Here is a 21,671-nt window from a genome sequence, read left to right on the forward strand (position 1 = left end):
ACCATCCCCCGTCATTTCATCCTCGATATCCCGTCATTTCATCCCCGATATCCCCCGTCACTTCATCCCCACCATCCCCCGTCATTTCATCCTCAATATCCCCGTCATTTCATCCCCACCATCCCCCGTCATTTCATCTATAATATCCCCGTCATTTCATCCCCGACATCCCCCGTCATTTCATCCCCGACATCCCCCGTAATTTAATCCTTGATGTCCCGTCGTTTCATCCACCTTCTCCCTCATCATCTATATCCACCCTCTCCCATCACTTCATCCCCACTGTCCCATGTCATTTCATCCTCACCCCCCTCCATCCCCCATCATTTCATCCCCCATCCTCTCTCTTTCCTCCCTGGCTGCCCCCCACTCCCCCCAATTTTGTTCCCACCGTCCCTGATCATTCATATCTACCCTCCCCAATCATTTCATCCTCACCCCCCCACTGCCCCCGTTATTTCATTCCCACCATCCCTCATCATTTACATCCACCCTCCCCCATCACTTCATCCCCACCGTCCTGTCATTTCATCCTCTCCCCCCACCTTCCCCATCATTTCATCCCCACCGTCACCCATCATTTCATCCCTCCCCCTCCTCATTTCATTCCCACCATCCCTCCGTGGACTTTCTGTAGAAGATGTCTGGGACAAAAGGGACTTTCTGTAGAATATCCCTGGGAGATCCCAATCATTTCATCCCCACCCTCTACCGCCCCCGTCATTTTATCCCCACTGTCCCCTATCACTTAATCAGTGTTGGCTGAAGAGCGCGTTTTTGCGTCTTGGAGGCACATATATGAGTTTGAACGCACCTGCGTAACATGTGTGGGTCTCGTGGACGCAGTGACAGGACCATTATTAATTTCGTAATTTCATATCAAATGGCCACTGTTACTGAAATCAAAGCCGTACATCTTTGCGTAAAGGTACTTGTTGCCAAACAAGACAGCGAAGCATGTTGATTAAAACTTCCGTTTGCTAAATCAAACTCCCTTCTTATGACAAATACCTAAACCGTTTTTTTTACCTAAATCTTTTTTCGATTTTGCATGTATTAATGTTCGCTATGGTCTGTAGGTTTGCTTCAGCCAATCAGCTGCCGCATATTAAGCCGCTCGGATACATTCGTAATTCTTTTAGCTTGATAATTGGTAGAAAACATCACGACGTCGTGTCACACTAAAAGTAGCCAGGCACATCAAGGGTATATATACTTCAGAACGTGGTAACAGTCATCCATGAGATCAAGTGACTGTGTAGGTTGGTACGCTATATTATCGCGGTAGTTAATTTATGGCGGATCGTAATGGCGCACGCTTACAAATTTAGTAAATATGGCATACGCAAAATGTTTGTTGTTCTTTGTTAAACTTTTATGACACATAAATTAGGATTGACCGATGCTGATTTTCTTTACCGAGTTCTGTAAACAAAGTAGATTTCTACCTGTCATCAGCGAATCTTACCGCAGTAAGGTTTGTGTGGATTATATGGTTTACAGCACTTCCTGTTTTGGATTTGACATCAGTATGCATACGACCGAGGTTGGGTCAAGGGACTCGTCTGAACAAATGGGTTCTTTTCGAATGGAGGTAGGGGTAATTCCCCTTCAAAAACATCCCAGAAACTATAAAAGAATAATGTGTGTATACTTGCAAGTAACCGTGACATAGCGCCCCTGTCATTTCATTCCCATCCCCCCACCGCCCCCGTCATTTCATCCCCACCCTCCCTCATCATTTCATCCCCACTCTGATTTGTGTTTTGATGTCATTCAGTCTCAGATGTTGAAAACTGGTGATTGATACTTGTTTTGTCACAGGTCCCGTCTGACGCGCAGCAACATAAAGACCACTGACAGTGACCAGGAGATCGTTCCCTCACCCACACCCAGTGCAGAACCACAGAAGACCCTGCAAACCAAAAAACAAGAAACTCTGGTGAAGAAGACCAATGTGAGGAATGTGTGAGTACCCTTAGCAGGAACTTCCATGTGAAAACAGTGCTTGAATTGGGAAGAATGAATGGAGGACACAGCTGGTCTCTCAGATTGCTGTTTTGTTGGTTTTTGTGTTTTGCTTATTTCATGCTTGGTACCATAGGGTGCATGGGCCACCTTCGGACGTCTTCATGTGTACTTGGTGCCATAGGGTGCATGGGCCACCTTCGGATGTCTTCATGTGTACTTGGTGCCATAGGGTGCATGGGCCACCTTCGGACGTCTTCATGTGTACTTGGTGCCATAGGGTGCATGGGCCACCTTCGGACGTCTTCATGTGTACTTGGTGCCATAGGGTGCATGGGCCACCTTCGGATGTCTTCATGTGTACTTGGTGCCATAGGGTGCATGGGCCACCTTCGGACGTCTTCATGTGTACTTGGCACCATAGGGTGCATGGGCCACCTTCGGACGTCTTCATGTGTACTTGGCACCATAGGGTGCATGGGCCACCTTCGGACGTCTTCATGTGTACTTGGTACCATAGGGTGCATGGGCCACCTTCGGACGTCTTCATGTGTACTTGGTACCATAGGGTGCATGGGCCACCTTCGGACGTCTTCATGTGTACTTGGCACCATAGGGTGCATGGGCCACCTTCATGGGATGTCTTCATGTGTACCATCACACCGATACTTTGGAACGAAGATTATTACTTATTTAGAATCTTGTTCAATCAGCAAGGAGAACTAATGTCCCTAAATTCTAATGTAATTGTTATGTATAGGAACCTTGAACACTGCCATTTAGTCAGCATTGTAATGTAGGGACACAGCAGTGTGTCAGTTGATGAAACTGTCACATACAATTGTAGGCGGCGAGCAAAGGCGATGTCCAATGGCACATCTGATGGAGAGGACACAGCAGAGACGGACTCCCCGTCGTCGCCTCCGCGGAGGGTTGCAGCACTCACCAGGGCCGTCCAGTCAGTCGGGGCAGGAGAGGATGCTGAAGGAGGGGTAAGCAGCCTCACAATACTGGTGTCCTGGAGATCTACCACTGCTTGCAAACACACATAAAGGCTGCTGAGATTTAACCATGTTTAATGAAGTGTACCTAGTCAATTATTTCTCCAACAAAGTTCTGGAATTGTAGTTTGAATTGTAATAGAAACAAACCTCCCCTTAAAATGTTTATTGATAAATTTATTGATATAATTTCACAGCTTTGTTTACTTACGAGATGGATCAACATTACAACTGGCTTTATGTCTAGTAAAGCCTTGAAAAAGTTTGATAGGGGGGGAACAAGAGCCTTGTACTGACCAAGGGTGGCCCTCACCTGGGGGTGTGCTGCTCCTGATGACCTGCAGATGTGTGTTTGTGGGGAAAACAATTATCTATGGCCCATAAAATGAATGGTCCATACTTGCGAAAAATGGTCCTTAAAATTTGTAAACATGGGGCCATAAGCGCATGAAGAAAATTTCTTCCCAATCACTGGGGTGGGGATATTTCTACAATATCTAACATCTTACGTATCAGGTACATTTGTGGACATGCTGTAGTAAGATCTACCATAAATATACATGCCACGGATGGGATAGCTTCCACCATCTAGGTCTGCTATGTATAGTGTCAGAACGAGGTGCTGACTGTTACTGGTGCCAGCCAGTGGTCTCTTTGTCACCAACTCTTCTTCATGAGAAGTGACATATATTTTTTACTTTGACAGGTTCGAAGAAAAACACGATCCAGGAAGAAATAGGTGTGCAAGTGCCTGGGAGTAAAGCTTTGTTCTTCTGTCCTGCGAGCCACCAAAGCAGCCAGCTTAGCAGCATGGGTGCATACACAAATCAGCCGGTCTGGCAACAAGCAACATTTGTTCCTTGTTCAGACCTGCCATGATGAAAACTAACTCTAAGATACCTGTTACTCAACAGGTGACCATTTAACACTTACATTTACAAGTTATGGATATGTTCTCCTTTGAATAACTTCACTTCTTATGCCAAAGGCAGATTGTTTCTGTAGCTAAACTTAAAGTACTTTCTGAAAGCTATAACTGATTTATGTCTGCACATGGAATATTGTGGACTATTTTCAATGGAACCATTTACTGTTCTAGTTTCAAATGAAGTTTTATGCATTTTATTTCTTAGTGAAATATTTTACTTTAAATAGACCAACCTGCTAGACCTGGCTTCTCAATGACTCCCTGTTCCACTGTTTATTTATGCTGTGTTTTATCATGAAATAGCAATACAAAACAAATAGCTTGTTTATTTCATCAATTCATGAATCTGGATTATAGGTCACCTGAACAAGCCATATGTTTGATTTATGCAAAGTCAATAACTCATCATTGTGATACACTTGAAAACCAGACACTCAGTTGGAAGTTTCCTGTATGCTGGCTCTATATGAAGTGGGCCATCTTAAGTTGATTCTATGTTAACACAAAGTTGTTACCGAGTTGAGTTGTTCACCCCTGTTTCATCACGTCAGTACCACTGTGAATAGTACATTATTTTATGATTTGTCACATCACCAATTGTTTTGTAAATGGGATCAATTGTTTTGAAGAATTCCACTTCTGCTGACACTGAGCCCAAATGTAGGGTGAGGGTAGCGGAGACGTCTGGATGTGTACAGTACCTTGGGCAGACACTGTTGAGTCTGCGGTTGTGAAAACAGTTTGTTAAATACTATCATTTATTTTGAGAATTGAAATGTAATTGTGGAAAATTGATTAAAATGTGTTCTTTATACAAGAGTGTGGTTGTCATTGAAGTGTTATGGTGTGGCTGCAGCATTCCGTCGCCTCCCTGTGTCATAGAGAGATGACTGTAACCAGTACAAATTCACGAAACGTTGTTGTCTGTCATGTAGTACATGGTGGATGCTATAATGTGGAACTGTTCAACTGTGCAACCAGTAGGCCTAATGAAGTGGGAGTAGTTCTGTTACTAAACAGTGTCAGCTGTTCAACTGCCAAGTCATGCCAGACAATGAACTCTAACACAACTAAACAACACTTGTCTGACAGTCAGGGTATTTAATGTATTGCAGAGCACCATCTTAAAACTTTGGTATTCATATAAATAGCATGGTAGGACAGCTGCCCAGGACCACTTCATCATTTGTAGCAAGCAGCATCCCCCATAACAGGAGCAATACCAGGAATGTGGAAGATATATGAGCAAGCAGGGAGGACACGTGGGTGAGGCAGGTGCCAGATGGCCGCCTGTCAGAGGTGTTGTTTTGACATGGTCAACTGCAACGTCAGAGGTGCCATGCAAGAGCAAGGCATATTAACAGCCCAGTGCCATTGTGATGAAATCCTGAAGTGGCTCTGTGCTCCAGATTTGAAAGCAATAGAACAGCTTTGGGACCAGTTGGATGACTAAGTACCGCATCACCCAGAACCACAGGCTGCCTGGGCTAACATTACCAAACCTTTGTTTCTTACTCTCAAATCTATAACACTGAGGAAACTATAAAACCCAGAACCAGCTGTAAACACTGACCAATGTATACGAACGGAAAAAAGTAACTGTGCTTTATATAAAGTGGTGTAAATGTTGTGTTTTTGAAATTAACATAACATTTAGTCATCCCTCTGATCAATGTTTTATAAAATCATTGACAAAGCCCATACCTGGCAACAGAAGAGCTTGACACGCCCTAAAAGAGGAGTAACACAAGTAACAATGTCAATATCGGGTGTGATTCCCATGGCGTCGATACAGGCGGCACAGAGCTAAATAGAGACATTACTCACCTTTCGTTACCTCATCGCGATTTGAAATGGGCTACAGAGTGAGAGAAGGAATACTAGTTATACGTGGACTTTAACCTGGGGGTAACAGGCAGACGGGGCCCCTTATGTCTGCTTCACACGATGTGGTTTTCAATAATCTTTCAGCAATTTTCGATATGTATCACTGCTCTTTTTTTCCAACCCCAGTCAGCACAAAACACCTTCAGAAGCCCAGGGCAATCTTGTCGATCCCACTGTTGAAAAGACAACGAATATTTGCCTTTTATTTGAATATACGTCAGTACCCTACCATAACATTCACTTCGACTTATTAATGTAAACCATGTATTTTTCAGTGTGTATATTAGGCATAAATCTCATTTGATAGATTCGGAGCAGATCTTGAAAACCGTACCATATTTCTTCACCAAACTTGGCACATAGATAGATCTAGTGGTGAACTGGTGCCTTTTGATAGTTTGGGATTTTAAAAAAAATTATTTTTCGAGTTTCCATAGCAACGACTTTGATTTAGACTGAAAATGGCGGTAGTCCTCGTTTCCGGAGCAAATCTTGAAAACCGTACCATATTTCTTCACCAAACTTGGCACATAGATAGATCTAGTGGTGAACTGGTGCCTTTTGATAGTTTGGGATTTAAAAAAAATATATTTTTCGAGTTTCCATGGCAACGACTTTGATTTAGACTGCAAATGGCGGTAGTCCTCGTTTCCGGAGCAGATCTTGAAAACCGTACCATATTTCTTCACCAAACTTAGCACATAGATAGATCTAGTGGTGAACTGGTGCCTTTTGATAGTTTGGGATTTTTAAAAAAAATATCTTTCGAGTTTCCATGGCAACGACTTTGATTTAGACTGCAAATGGCGGTAGTCCTCGTTTCCGGAGCAGATCTTGAAAAACGTACCATATTTCTTTACAAAAATGCCCAGTGAACATAGTTCACAGGAGCTAATGCATTGCACACACCCGACATGTCATATTAGCGGGGGATGTGAGTATTTCATGCTTGTTGAGGGGCGGTCGGGTAGCCTAGTGGTTAAAGCGTTCGCTCATCACGCTGAAGACCCGGGTTCGATTCCCGACATTGGTACAATGTGTGAAGCCCATTTCTGGTGTCCCCCGCCGTGATATCGCTGGAATATTGCTAAAAGCGGCGTAAAACATACTCACTCACTCATGCTTGTTGAATTAATAACGATGCTCACTATTGTTTGATTTTGCTAAAATCACGTTCACGGAAATGTTTACAAGGTCCGAATTTGTTTTAAGTGGTATATCCAAGTTCAATCTAATGACCCGAGGCAAGGAGTTAGCTGACTTTAAAAGTCCAGTTTCCATCCTTGCCGAACTAGGCTTAAATTCTTGGGCTCGATCGTAGCACCACCAATGGTTATTACGAGTTATGTTCCTTTAAGCCTCTCCTATCAGATTCCACCTCTCGTATCACTTACATTTGTTTGTTTCAAACAAAACAGCGCGCCCAGTCAAGACGATCTGATCGATAATCAAGATCTATATTGTGATAAAACGGGTCCATCAAATCAAGTGAGCACCTTGATAAGAAACATGAAAATACTTGGAAATAATCTGTTGACAACGAGTTGGCGGTGAAAATGCTTTTCAAATCCTCCAATGGACCGAGATCTGCATGACAGTTTACTTACCGGATCTCTTCATCAGAGGCATCAGGAGAAGTGTCAAAGTGTATCCACTGATTTCAGTAGCACTGTCAAAGTGGATCGACTGATTTCAGTAGCACTGTCAAAGTGGATCGACTGATTTCAGTAGCAGTGTCAAATTGTATCCACTGATTTCAGTAGCACTGTCAAAGTGTATCCACTGATTTCAGTAGCACTGTCAAAGTGTATCCACTGATTTCAGTAGCACTGTCAAAGTGGATCCACTTATTTCAGTAGCACTGTCAAAGTGGATCCACTTATTTCAGTATCACTGTCAAAGTGGATCCACTGATTTTAGTAGCACTGTCAAAGTGTATCCAATGATTTCAGTAGCAGTGCCAAAGTGGATCCACTGATTTCAGTAGCACTGTCAAAGTGTATCCACTGATTTCATTAGCACTGTCAAAGTGGATTTACTGGTTTCATTAGCACTGTCAAAGTGTATCCACTGATTTCATTAGCACTGTCAAAGTGGATTTACTGGTTTTAGTAGCACTGTCAAAGTGTATCCACTGATTTCATTAGCACTGTCAAAGTGGATTTACTGGTTTTAGTAGCACTGTCAATGTGTATCCACTGATTTCAGTGTCAGTGTCAAAGTGGATCCACTGATTTCAGTAGCAGTGTCAAAGTGTACCCACTGATTTCAGTAGCACTGTCAAAGTGTATCCACTGATTTCATTAGCACTGTCAAAGTGGATTTACTGGTTTCATTAGCACTGTCAAAGTGTATCCACTGATTTCAGTAGCAGTGTCAAAGTGTACCCACTGATTTCAGTAGCACTGTCAAAGTGTACCCACTGATTTCAGTAGCACTGTCAAAGTGTATCCACTGATTTCATTAGCACTGTCAAAGTGGATTTACTGGTTTTAGTAGCACTGTCAATGTGTATCCACTGATTTCAGTGTCAGTGTCAAAGTGGATCCACTGATTTCAGTAGCAGTGTCAAAGTGTACCCACTGATTTCAGTAGCACTGTCAAAGTGTATCCACTGATTTCATTAGCACTGTCAAAGTGGATTTACTGGTTTCATTAGCACTGTCAAAGTGTATCCACTGATTTCAGTAGCACTGTCAAAGTGTACCCACTGATTTCAGTAGCACTGTCAAAGTGTACCCACTGATTTCAGTAGCACTGTCAAAGTGTATCCACTGATTTCATTAGCACTGTCAAAGTGGATTTACTGGTTTCATTAGCACTGTCAAAGTGTACCCACTGATTTCAGTAGCAGTGTCAAAGTGTACCCTATGATTTCAGTAGCACTGTCAAAGTGTACCCACTGATTTCAGTAGCACTGTCAAAGTGGATTTACTGGTTTCAGTAGCACTGTCAAAGTGGATTTACTGGTTTCAGTAGCACTGTCAAAGTGTATCCACTGATTTCAGTAGCACTGTCAAAGTGGATTTACTGGTTTCAGTAGCACTGTCAAAGTGGATTTACTGGTTTTAGTAGCACTGTCAAAGTGGATTTACTGGTTTTAGTAGCACTGTCAAAGTGGATTTACTGATTTCAGTAGCACTGTCAAAGTGGATTTACTGGTTTCAGTAGCACTGTCAAAGTGGATTTACTGGTTTCAGTAGCACTGTCAAAGTGGATTTACTGGTTTCAGTAGCACTGTCAAAGTGGATTTACTGGTTTTAGTAGCACTGTCAAAGTGGATTTACTGATTTCAGTAGCACTGTCAAAGTGGATTTACTGGTTTCAGTAGCACTGTCAAAGTGGATTTACTGGTTTTAGTAGCACTGTCAAAGTGTATCCACTGATTTCAGTAGCACTGTCAAAGTGGATTTACTGGTTTTAGTAGCACTGTCAAAGTGGATTTACTGATTTCAGTAGCACTGTCAAAGTGGATTTACTGGTTTCAGTAGCACTGTCAAAGTGGATTTACTGGTTTCAGTAGCACTGTCAAAGTGGATTTACTGGTTTCAGTAGCACTGTCAAAGTGGATTTACTGGTTTTAGTAGCACTGTCAAAGTGGATTTACTGATTTCAGTAGCACTGTCAAAGTGGATTTACTGGTTTCAGTAGCACTGTCAAAGTGGATTTACTGGTTTTAGTATCACTGTCAAAGTGGATTTACTGGTTTTAGTAGCACTGTCAAAGTGTATCCACTGATTTCAGTAGCACTGTCAAAGTGGATTTACTGGTTTCAGTAGCACTGTCAAAGTGGATTTACTGATTTCAGTAGCACTGTCAAAGTGGATTTACTGGTTTCAGTAGCACTGTCAAAGTGGATTTACTGGTTTCAGTAGCACTGTCAAAGTGGATTTACTGGTTTTAGTAGCACTGTCAAAGTGGATTTACTGATTTCAGTAGCACTGTCAAAGTGGATTTACTGGTTTCAGTAGCACTGTCAAAGTGGATTTACTGGTTTTAGTAGCACTGTCAAAGTGTATCCACTGATTTCAGTAGCACTGTCAAAGTGGATTTACTGGTTTTAGTAGCACTGTCAAAGTGGATTTACTGATTTCAGTAGCACTGTCAAAGTGGATTTACTGGTTTCAGTAGCACTGTCAAAGTGGATTTACTGGTTTCAGTAGCACTGTCAAAGTGGATTTACTGGTTTCAGTAGCACTGTCAAAGTGGATTTACTGGTTTTAGTAGCACTGTCAAAGTGGATTTACTGATTTCAGTAGCACTGTCAAAGTGGATTTACTGGTTTCAGTAGCACTGTCAAAGTGGATTTACTGGTTTTAGTATCACTGTCAAAGTGGATTTACTGGTTTTAGTAGCACTGTCAAAGTGTATCCACTGATTTCAGTAGCACTGTCAAAGTGGATTTACTGGTTTCAGTAGCACTGTCAAAGTGGATTTACTGATTTCAGTAGCACTGTCAAAGTGGATTTACTGGTTTCAGTAGCACTGTCAAAGTGGATTTACTGGTTTCAGTAGCACTGTCAAAGTGGATTTACTGGTTTTAGTAGCACTGTCAAAGTGGATTTACTGATTTCAGTAGCACTGTCAAAGTGGATTTACTGGTTTCAGTAGCACTGTCAAAGTGGATTTACTGGTTTCAGTAGCACTGTCAAAGTGGACCCACTGATTTCAGTAGCACTGTCAAAGTGGATTTACTGGTTTCAGGATCAGGGTCAAAGTGGATCCACTGATTTCAGTAGCACTGTCAAAGTGGATCTACTAGTTTCAGTATCAGGGTCAGAATAACACATGGCAGGACTTATCTTATCGTCACTGTTCATCTAGTTCATAAGTTGTGTGCTACTTGCCGCTAACTGCAATAAACCAGAAGTTGTTGCACAGAAAATTGTACGTTTTCTGAACGATCCCCTAATTTCACAAACTTGGTCAAATCAGATATCCTAATAACTTCATCAAATTCTCTTGTTTGAAATAACTAAGTAAATCTGAGCAAAATCATCATCATACATCAGTGATGAAAAAAGGCGAAGATAGATTTATTACACGTGTTCAGTTAATATCGATACAATCGTGTATCTTCCGTTTTGACATGTGGACATAAACATCAGCTTGCCATACTGAAAACAAATGAAGCTGGCAGTGTGTTATGTTTTCACACCACACGTAACAAACCCCTCAAACCCCACGAATTGATCGTTCACAACGGATGTTGTCTTGAGTCAAAACATAACATTGTTGCCTTCACCCGGTGGGCCAGGCTCAGCATGGCGCTATCAAATGCCGACACCACCACTGTGACACCTTTATTCACCATGAAGAAGAAGAAGAGTGATGGAAACACGGCTCTGACATGGCAGCTTTGTGTAGCTGGTATGTTCATGGCGGGTATTCTGTATGTGATTGTTGACAAAGATGAGCCCGAGCCGGCAAGATGTGCAGAGGTCTGTAGAGGTCTCGCGGTCAAGACAGGGTGAGTTCAATTCATTGGCCCGTTTCTTAAAGTGAGTTTTGAAGGATGGATATTATGACAGTCGTATCGATATTGAGGTCCTTACCTCTGTTTCCAGACAACAGTGAAACCCAATGCATGATGATATTGTTTTAAAACAACTATAATTATAATCAAAGGTATTTCTTGAGCCACTGCACGTTTTCTATTCAACATGAAACGAGCGTCTGAAGTAGGCACAGCTCTGTTTATACACAAGCAACACTAAGTCATGCTATTTCTTTCTATGTACGAGAGGTGGCTGTAAACTGTGTCCGACTGTGAGGAACCGCGTTGATTGAGATTGTTGCTTATTCCGTGCCGTACCCAGCCGGGTGGATTTGTTTTTATAGAAAACAGTTTTATTTGAATCATGAAAATACAAGTTGGGAACAAGTGATACTTGTGAAGAAAAGTTAACTACGGCCTAACCCACCCCGAAGTCCACACACTTCTACCAATGATGCATGAGTGCCTGCATCAGACAGATGCAGATGTCTTCCTCCTTGTGGTGTATACAGTCATCCACAACAGAAATGGCATCCTCATCTGCATAATGCTTGCCAGACGGCTCTTTCTTCAAGTTTGGACAGAGGTGGAAATCTAACGGTGCCACAGTTGGTGGATGCAAAGGATGTTTAAAGAGTTCTAATCCACAGTATTGCGGTGCAGCCATGGCGACCACAGACTTGTGCACAGGTGCATTGTCCTGGAGGTACAACACTCCTTAAGTGAGTTTTCCACCACTTTTAGCTGTGATGTTCTCACGCAGTTGCATAAGCAGATTAGCATAATATTGGTCATTAGTTGTGTGGCCTTCCGGGAGGTAGTACATCAGTAGGAGTCCTTTGGAATCCAAGAAAACTTTGCCTTCTTCGGAAGAGACGTCAGACATTTTCACTGCTTCAGCTATTGTTTTGTCTCTTGCTGCTAATGGTGAACCGAAAACTCAACCATGCTTACAAATCGCTTGACAACATCAGCTGGGTCTGCTTCAAATTCTCACGTGAGATGGTTAACCTGGAGCGTTCCTGATCCCAGGGGGCTGAAAGCTTTGTCATGCCCACTTCATCCATCACATGAGAGATGCCGACCGTGTTGGCTACGTGACGTGTGTTGAGTCACCCATAATCACACAATTGAAGGTTGTCCTGATCCTGGTTCATCATCAAGACTCTCTCTTCCCCTGGACACCGTGGCCCACCTATTGGAGATACTTGATGACAGTGCAGTAGACAATGTTGTCAAATTATCATCAACAGAGAATACACCGTCATTTTGTTGCCTGCAGAAACATGCAACCTGGGTGTGTATTTGGTTCAAATGAAGCGTTTAAGCATGTTAAATGTATATACACTCACCGGCAAGAGAAACGCGAATACCATACAAGTTGGTTAATATATGAAACATTAGTCATATTCAAGATTAATTCGATGCACAAACGAACATACTGTTATGTTCTGTGAACCGACGCTCATGAACGCATCACATCTGACGTCATAGATTCATGACTCGAGATGCACCATTTGTCTCGTTCTGGATTTGCGTGTGAAGTTTGGAAATCACGTGCAGCATATAGTGATAAGAATAAATACACTGTGGTAACACTCGACTGATTGTTAGATATGTCATGCATTGGTTCACATTGGGAACATCTCTTCTTATCTTACATACTTCTCCATATGTTTCTATAGTTCGCGTTTCTTTTGGCGGTGAGCGTATTATTGGTAAGTAGGGTGCGAACTGTTCTGCCACCCCTCGTTGTCTCCCAATTAACATCTGTTACTCTGATCAGAAACATCTGCTTGTAGATCTTCCGACAACTCCACACATGGTTGAGACGGGTGAACCCTAAGCGAATCTAAAGACAACACTTCGTCGGGTCTTCAGCCAATTATCTGCAGGCTTTCTAAAACAATTCGGCTTTATTTTTTATCTCTTTAATTTGGAAATCTTGATTTGTACAAGTGAAAGCCAACAGAGAACACAAATGTTCCTTCGACTGTATCCATAGCAATATTATGGCGTCGCTATACTTTCTACTTTCGTCATAGTTCGTTCAGCTTCACACAGTCGTACATAGACTTTAGAATCATCGCTAATTTAAAAGCTCAACTAACGCGATCTCCTATCTGATTTTAATGAGATTAGTAGTCTCCAGAGGTATTACGTCCAAAGTTATGAGATTCCAACGATCTATGCCTACCTCTCTTGAAGGTTTTAGCCAGTTAATACCATTGTAACGCAGATACAATGGGTCTTTGACTGGCCGAAAGTTCCAGTGGACTGGCCAGTCATGTTGTGGAGTTTGGATTATTGTTAAGTATTTAATTTGTGATAGTGCCCAGTTGTGCCCCCGTGGTATAAGGTCCCTCAGATCATCATCACTATGCAGCTATCCGTGTTCACACTAAATTTACTTCCGTTCACAGATCCAGGAAGATACGAAGTGACACCTACAAGAAGTATGACATTGCCCCCGACAAAGCATTGCGCTTGGAACATATGTTGGATCAGATAATGAAATCCCACATTCGACCCGATGATGACCATTATGGTTATAATTTAACTAGGAGTGACGAGATACCAGTCTCACGAGATATCAAAGACGCGAGACCCAAAGAGTGTCTTGACAGGACGTTTAACTACACGTCCTTTCCAACAATATCCGTCATCTCCCCGTTTTACAACGAGGCTCTCACCCCCCTAGTGCGTCACGTGCATGCCCTGCTGACCCGGACCCCCCCGCAAGTGCTGCTGGAGGTCCTGCTGGTGGACGACATGAGTACCTTCAGCTACCTGGGTCAGGACTTGCAGGATTACTTCAGTCTTCTTGATCCTAGAATTAAACTGCTTCGCAACAAGCAGCGTGAAGGTTTGATACGGAGCCGGTTATTTGGGGCTGACGTTGCCCGGGGAGAGGTGCTGGTATTTCTGGACGCCCACATGGAAGTGAACCACGGCTGGGTGGAGCCACTACTTCACCGCCTCGGGGAGGAGGAGGAGCTGGTGCTTCAATCAGAAATACCGCCCATATTGTCGGACACATTCGACATTGACACTGGCCAGACTATAGACCATAGAGGTGGATTTGGCTGGGATATGAGGTAAGAAGTTTTAGCAATGTATACAAGCTTTTCATAACGTTGTACACGTAATGTATGTGAAATGTAATGAGCAAACAATCAGTAATCTGTCCAGCAATTGTGATTTATATTGATAACGTTGATATATATGACCATTTGAAATAGATGTTGCTGGCACTTCTTGTCTTATCTGGTGATAAAATGACATTATTGTGGGAATCCAAGGCAAACTACTAAGAACCAATAAAAACAGTCGTCTGTTAGTCTTGCAGTACAATACAGTTATACTAACGGCACACTCTACGTGTTTACCGCAGTCTGTAATTTAATGTTGATATATTTATTATATTTGATACGTCATTCCGAGCTATGTTTATGCGTCGCATTCGATCACAGTTGTGGACTTGTTCTTGTCATACCTTACTGTTTGGTGTCTTCCATCGCAGTTACTTATGGTTTCCTCTGCCGCAATATCTAAACCAGTTCAAGAGGAGCGACTTTGCCCCAGTCCCATTCCCTGTTCTACAAGGCGGTTCTATTGTAATAACAAAGTCCTACTTCGAGGCTCTGGGACGCTTTGATTCCGGTCTTGCTATCTGGGGAGGAGAACATTTTGAGATGTCCTTCAACGTGTGGATGACCGGGGGCAGGGTGGAGCTCATACCCTGCTCCAAAGTGGGACACATCTTCAAAGATACAAAGATCAATTTCGGTTCTGCGGAAAGGAATTACGTGGTGGCCAAGAACAACTTACGGGTCGCTGAAGTCTGGATGGATGATTACAAAGAGTTGACGAGGGCGGCTATCAGAGCTTGGCAAGATCCTGAACCTGAGTTCTCCAAAGCTGAATGGGAGTCCATTGAGGAAAGACGAAGACTGAGGTGGCAAAGGAAGAGCAAGAGTTTCTCTTGGTTCCTGAAGACTGTCCTCCCAGAACAACCTGTGCCATCAGAAGACGATGTACAGTATGGCGAGGTGGCCAGCTCCTTGACCAAACACTGTCTGTATGTGGCTGATACCGGACGCTTAGGCCTCACGTCAACTTGTATGTCGTTTGTTGTCGTTGTTAAAGAGAACACATTTTCTGTTGATAGATGGGGTAGGTTTAAACACAAGGATAAGTGTGTGGGCTTCGACCAAAACAGCTTTTTACTTACCCTCACTCATTGTCCGTATGTGGAAGGAGACCTAGCTATGCCCAACTGGACGACAAACAGTGAGGGGGCACTTATTTACAATGGTCAGTTGGGGCCTCTGTGCGCCACATTAGTGCAGGCAGCCCCCGGGGTGGGGTCCGACATGGTCCAGCTGCAAACATGTGGATCGAACATGGCGGAACAAAAATGGTCATTTATGTATCATTTCAAGTACTGATACTTTTCTGTTCTTTATTGTTAATGAGGTGTATATTTTTTCTGTTAGTCAAGCTTGGTTAAGTCCAAGTGGTTTTAACATTTTGCTTGAAGCTAAAAATTAAAAAAAACACCAAAACACGGGGCCACCTTAACTCCAGATATCCTGACCATATTGCTCTTCTGTGGCCGACAAATCCCCATCCCAATAGTTCAATAATACATTTATGATAACATGTGCTCCAATTAGCAATCTTCCAGCTTTCTGCCGTGGGAAGTCCGGATGTCGTGAAGGCCAGGTGTGATGGGGATGTAGTGGATGCAGATGAATCAATCAAATGATGTGGCAAACATGGAAACTGCCGACATATTCTGTTTGTGTACAGGTTATGTGAATACTGATGTTCGGCGTAATGAATGAGCGGAATGAAAATAGTTCCCATCGTGAAGATTCGAAGTGTTTTCCGAAATCACAAGGTCTTGCAAGTTGAAACGATGTATAGGAACAAAGTGGGGGTAATCATGCAAGTATAATAAACAAGTGTCTTTTATTTTTGAATTGGAAAAATATAACATTTAGTTCTCTGAAACCTCAAAATTGAACCGACACGTTTGAGGTTTTGCAAAAGCATAATGTGGCCTGAATTAGTTTGTGAATAATGCAAACTGTTTAAGCACCATCTTCCCAGAAGCCACAAGGCACCAAAATGGGACACATATATAATCACGGCATTTAAATGAAGAAGATAACTTGAAATCGAAATAATAGACTACCATCTAAATGTTGGAACGAAGCCGAAAGGAACGGACGTCGTTGATCATGACGTAAACCGCAGCCCAAGACCATGAGTATAGACAGGCCAAGTAGCATAATCAAGGCGCATCGAGCGAGTCGAACGCACGACCAGCGGACCCTTGCACTTCCAAGAGACACACGGCCGACCCATGTGGGTTGAGAATGAATGGGAGAATGCGTTAAATGAATGAAACACTCATAAAATATGAAAATAACTTGACCCGTATCCAAATTTGTTGGCTCCAGATCAAAACAATTTAGTAGCTGCTGGACCTTTCATGGCTGAAGGCGTTACTTCACCCTTTGGGGGATTAGGTCGTGTCACCATCAAAACATATAGAGATATAAGCGATACACATTATTGCATCTGGAGGATATATTTTTTGGTAAATTGATATAAAAACAAAGATACAATTTGATTCAAGTATATGTATACAGTTAATGTTAAGAATCTAATCTATATCTACCAGGTATTTGTTTCTCAGTGTTATTTTGATATGCATACAAGGATGCATAAACGTTGCCTACACACACACACACACACACACACACACACACACACACACACACACACACTAAGCACACTAAGCACACTAAGCACACTAAGCACACACACACTAAGCACACACACACTAAGCACACACACACTAAGCACACACTAAGCACACACACTAAGCCCTAAGCACTAAACAACATATTCCAGGGCACGAAGACACACATCTTCCAGGGCACTAAGCCACCCATCTTCCAGGGCACTAAGCCACACATCTTCCAGGGCACTAATCCACACATCTTCCAGGGCACTAATCCACACATCTTCAAGGGCACTAAACAACAGATCTTCCAGGGCACTAATCCACACATCCTCCAGGGCACTAATCCACACATCTTCAAGGGCACTAAACAAACATATCTTCCAGGGCACTAATCCACACATCTTCAAGGACACTAAGCCACATATCTTCCTGGTCACTAAGCCACACATCTTCCAGGGCACTTATCCACAAATCTTCCAGGGCACTAATCCATACACATTCCAGGGCACTAATGCACACATCTTCCAGGGCACTAATCCCTACACCTTCCAGGGCACCAAGCCGCCACACACACATCTTCCAGGGCACTAATCCACCCATCTTCCAGGGCACTAAGCCACACATCTTCCAGGTCACCAAGCCACCAGTCTTCCAGGGCACTAAACAACAGATCTTCAAGGGCACTAAGCCACACATCTTCAAGGACACTAAGCCACCCATCTTCCAGGGAACTAGGCCACACATCTTCCAGGGCACTAAACAACATATCTTCCAGGCAACTATTCCATGCATCTTCCAGGGCACAAAGCCGCATATCTTCAAGGACACTAGGCCACACATCTTCAAGGACACTAAGCCACACATCTTCCAGGGCACTAATCCCCACATCTTCCAGGGCACTAAACAACAGATCTTCCAGGGCACTAATCCATACACCTTCCAGGGCACCAAGCCGCCACACACACATCTTCCAGGGCACTAAGCCACCCATCTTCCAGGGCACTAAGCCACACATATCCCAGGTCACGAAGCCACACATCTTCCAGGGCACCAAGCCACCCATCTTCCAGGGCACTAGGCCACACATCTTCCAGGGCACTAAACAACATATCTTCCAGGGCACTAATCCACACATCTTCCAGGGCACTAATCCACACATCTTCCAGTGCACTAAACAACAGATCTTCCAGGGCACTAATCCACACATCTTCCAGGGCTCTAATCCACACATCTTCCAGGGCACCAAGCCGCATATCTTTAAGGACACTAAGCCACACATCTTCAAGGACACTTAGCCACACAACTTCCAGGGCACTAATCCACACATCTTTAAGGGCACTAAACAACAGATCTTCCAGGGCACTAAGCCACCCATCTTCCGAGGCACTAAGCCACACATCTTCCAGGTCACCAAGCCACACATCTTCCATGGCACTAAACAACAGATCTTCAAGGGCACTTAGACACACATCTTCCAGTGCACTAAGCCACCCATCTTCCATGGGACTAATCCACACATCTTCCAGGGCACTAATCCACACATCTTCAAGGGCACTAAACAACATATCTTCCAGGGCACTAATCCACACATCTTCAAGGGCACTAAACAACATATCTTCCAGGGCACTAATGCACACATCTTCCAGGGCACTAATCCCTACACCTTCCAGGGCACCAAGCCGCCACACACACATCTTCCAGGGCACTAATCCACCCATCTTCAAGGGCACTAAGCCACACATCTTCCAGGTCACCAAGCCACACATCTTCCAGGGCACTAAACAACAGATCTTCAAGGGCACTAAGCCACACATCTTCAAGGACACCAAGCCACCCATCTTCCAGGGAACTAGGCCACACATCTTCCAGGGCACTAAACAACATATCTTCCAGGCAACTATTCCATGCATCTTCCAGGGCACAAAGCCGCATATCTTCAAGGACACTAGGCCACACATCTTCAAGGACACTAAGCCACACATCTTCCAGGGCACTAATCCCCACATCTTCCAGGGCACTAAACAACAGATCTTCCAGGGCACTAATCCATACACCTTCCAGGGCACCAAGCCGCCACACACACATCTTCCAGGGCACTAAGCCACCCATCTTCCAGGGCACTAAGCCACACATATCCCAGGTCACGAAGCCACACATCTTCCAGGGCACCAAGCCACCCATCTTCCAGGGCACTAGGCCACACATCTTCCAGGGCACTAAACAACATATCTTCCAGGGCACTAATCCACACATCTTCCAGGGCACTAATCCACACATCTTCCAGTGCACTAAACAACAGATCTTCCAGGGCACTAATCCACACATCTTCCAGGGCTCTAATCCACACATCTTCCAGGGCACCAAGCCGCATATCTTTAAGGACACTAAGCCACACATCTTCAAGGACACTTAGCCACACAACTTCCAGGGCACTAATCCACACATCTTTAAGGGCACTAAACAACAGATCTTCCAGGGCACTAAGCCACCCATCTTCCGAGGCACTAAGCCACACATCTTCCAGGTCACCAAGCCACACATCTTCCATGGCACTAAACAACAGATCTTCAAGGGCACTTAGACACACATCTTCCAGTGCACTAAGCCACCCATCTTCCATGGGACTAATCCACACATCTTCCAGGGCACTAATCCACACATCTTCAAGGGCACTAAACAACATATCTTCCAGGGCACTAATCCACACATCTTCAAGGGCACTAAACAACATATCTTCCAGGGCACTAATCCACACATCTTCCAGGGCACCAAGCCGCATATCTTCAAGGACACTAAGCCACACATCTTCAAGGACACTTAGCCACACATCTTCCAGGGTACTAATCCACACATCTTCCAGGGCACTAAACAACAGATCTTCAAGGGCACTAATCCATACATCTTCAAGGACACTAAGCCACATCTCTTCCAGGTCACTAAGCCACACATCTTCCAGGGCACTTATCCACAAATCTACCAGGGCACTAATCCATACACATTCCAGGGCACTAATGCACACATCTTCCAGGGCACTAATTCCTACACCTTCCAGGGCACCAAGCCGCCACACACACATCTTCCAGGGCACTAAGCCACCCATCTTCAAGGGCACTAAGCCTCACATCTTCCAAGTCACCAAGCCACACATCTTCCAGGGCACTAAACAACAGATCTTCAAGGGCACTAAGCCACACATCTTCAAGGACACTAAGCCACCCATCTTCCAGGGCACAAAGCCGCATATCTTCAAGGACACTAGGCCACACATCTTCAAGGACACTAAGCCACACATCTTCCAGGGCACTAATCCCCACATCTTCCAGGGCACTAAACAACAGATCTTCCAGGGCACTAATCCATACACCTTCCAGGGCACCAAGCCGCCACACACACATCTTCCAGGGCACTAAGCCACACATCTTCCAGGGCACCAAGCCACCCATCTTCCAGGGCACTAGGCCACACATCTTCCAGGGCACTAAACAACATATCTTCCAGGGCACTAATCCACACATCTTCCAGGGCACTAATCCACACATCTTCCAGTGCACTAAACAACAGATCTTCCAGGGCACTAATCCACACATCTTCCAGGGCTCTAATCCACACATCTTCCAGGGCACCAAGCCGCATATCTTTAAGGACACTAAGCCACACATCTTCAAGGACACTTAGCCACACATCTTCCAGGGCACTAATCCACACATCTTTAAGGGCACTAAACAACAGATCTTCCAGGGCACTAAGCCACCCATCTTCCGAGGCACTAAGCCACACATCTTCCAGGTCACCAAGCAACACATCTTCCATGGCACTAAACAACAGATCTTCAAGGGCACTAAGACACACATCTTCCAGTGCACTAAGCCACCCATCTTCCATGGGACTAATCCACACATCTTCCAGGGCACTAATCCACACATCTTCAAGGGCACTAAACAACATATCTTCCAGGGCACTAATCCACACATCTTCAAGGGCACTAAACAACATATCTTCCAGGGCACTAATCCACACATCTTCCAGGGCACCAAGCCGCATATCTTCAAGGACACTAAGCCACACATCTTCAAGGACACTTAGCCACACATCTTCCAGGGTACTAATCCACACATCTTCAAGGGCACTAAACAACAGATCTTCAAGGGCACTAATCCACACATCTTCAAGGACACTAAGCCACATATCTTCCAGGTCACTAAGCCACACATCTTCCAGGGCACTTATCCACAAATCTACCAGGGCACTAATCCATACACATTCCAGGGCACTAATGCACACATCTTCCAGGCCACTAATTCCTACACCTTCCAGGGCACCAAGCCGCCACACACACATCTTCCAGGGCACTAAGCCACCCATCTTCAAGGGCACTAAGCCTCACATCTTCCAAGTCACCAAGCCACACATCTTCCAGGGCACTAAACAACAGATCTTCAAGGGCACTAAGCCACACATCTTCAAGGACACCAAGCCACCCATCTTCCAGGGCACTAGGCCACACATCTTCCAGGGCACTAAACAACATATCTTCCAGGCAACTATTCCATGCATCTTCCAGGGCACCAAGCTGCATATCTTCAAGGACACTAAGCCACACATCTTCAAGGACACTAAGCCACACATCTT

General features: G+C 44.1%; 2 protein-coding genes across 2 annotated transcripts in view; both read left to right on the top strand.

Annotated features, from left to right (window-relative positions):
• Positions 1-4,709, top strand: part of LOC124115019 (sister chromatid cohesion protein PDS5 homolog B-like) — a 64,642-nt gene extending 59,933 nt beyond the window's left edge. Inside the window, exons 33-35 of the mRNA XM_046475805.2 lie at positions 1,825-1,968; positions 2,816-2,960; positions 3,676-4,709. Of these exons, the coding sequence (XP_046331761.1) occupies positions 1,825-1,968; positions 2,816-2,960; positions 3,676-3,708 (322 nt within the window). The 3' untranslated portion in view covers positions 3,709-4,709. The remainder of the gene's footprint in view (positions 1-1,824; positions 1,969-2,815; positions 2,961-3,675) is intronic.
• A 6,374-nt stretch (positions 4,710-11,083) lies between these two features.
• LOC124114993 (polypeptide N-acetylgalactosaminyltransferase 4-like) lies at positions 11,084-16,770 on the top strand. Its single transcript, XM_046475764.2, has 3 exons — positions 11,084-11,254; positions 13,705-14,379; positions 14,805-16,770. The coding sequence occupies exons 1-3, from the start codon at positions 11,097-11,099 to the stop codon at positions 15,730-15,732; spliced, it is 1,761 nt and encodes a 586-aa protein (XP_046331720.2). The 5' UTR covers positions 11,084-11,096; the 3' UTR covers positions 15,733-16,770.
• The last annotated feature ends 4,901 nt before the right edge of the window (positions 16,771-21,671 follow it).

The sequence above is a fragment of the Haliotis rufescens genome, unplaced genomic scaffold (genome assembly GCF_023055435.1).
Source record: "Haliotis rufescens isolate VD_foot unplaced genomic scaffold, xgHalRufe1.0.p SCAF_7, whole genome shotgun sequence".
Classification (NCBI taxonomy): Eukaryota; Metazoa; Mollusca; class Gastropoda; order Lepetellida; family Haliotidae; genus Haliotis; species Haliotis rufescens.

Bases quoted from the DNA above. Each gene is read 5' to 3' on its own strand.
- LOC124114993 (XM_046475764.2), top strand. From the start codon at position 11,097: ATGAAGAAGAAGAAGAGTGATGGAAACACGGCTCTGACATGGCAGCTT. The intron at 11,255-13,704 runs GTGAGTTCAATT...TTCCGTTCACAG, and splicing joins GGTCTCGCGGTCAAGACAGG to ATCCAGGAAGATACGAAGTG. The intron at 14,380-14,804 runs GTAAGAAGTTTT...CTTCCATCGCAG, and splicing joins GGATTTGGCTGGGATATGAG to TTACTTATGGTTTCCTCTGC.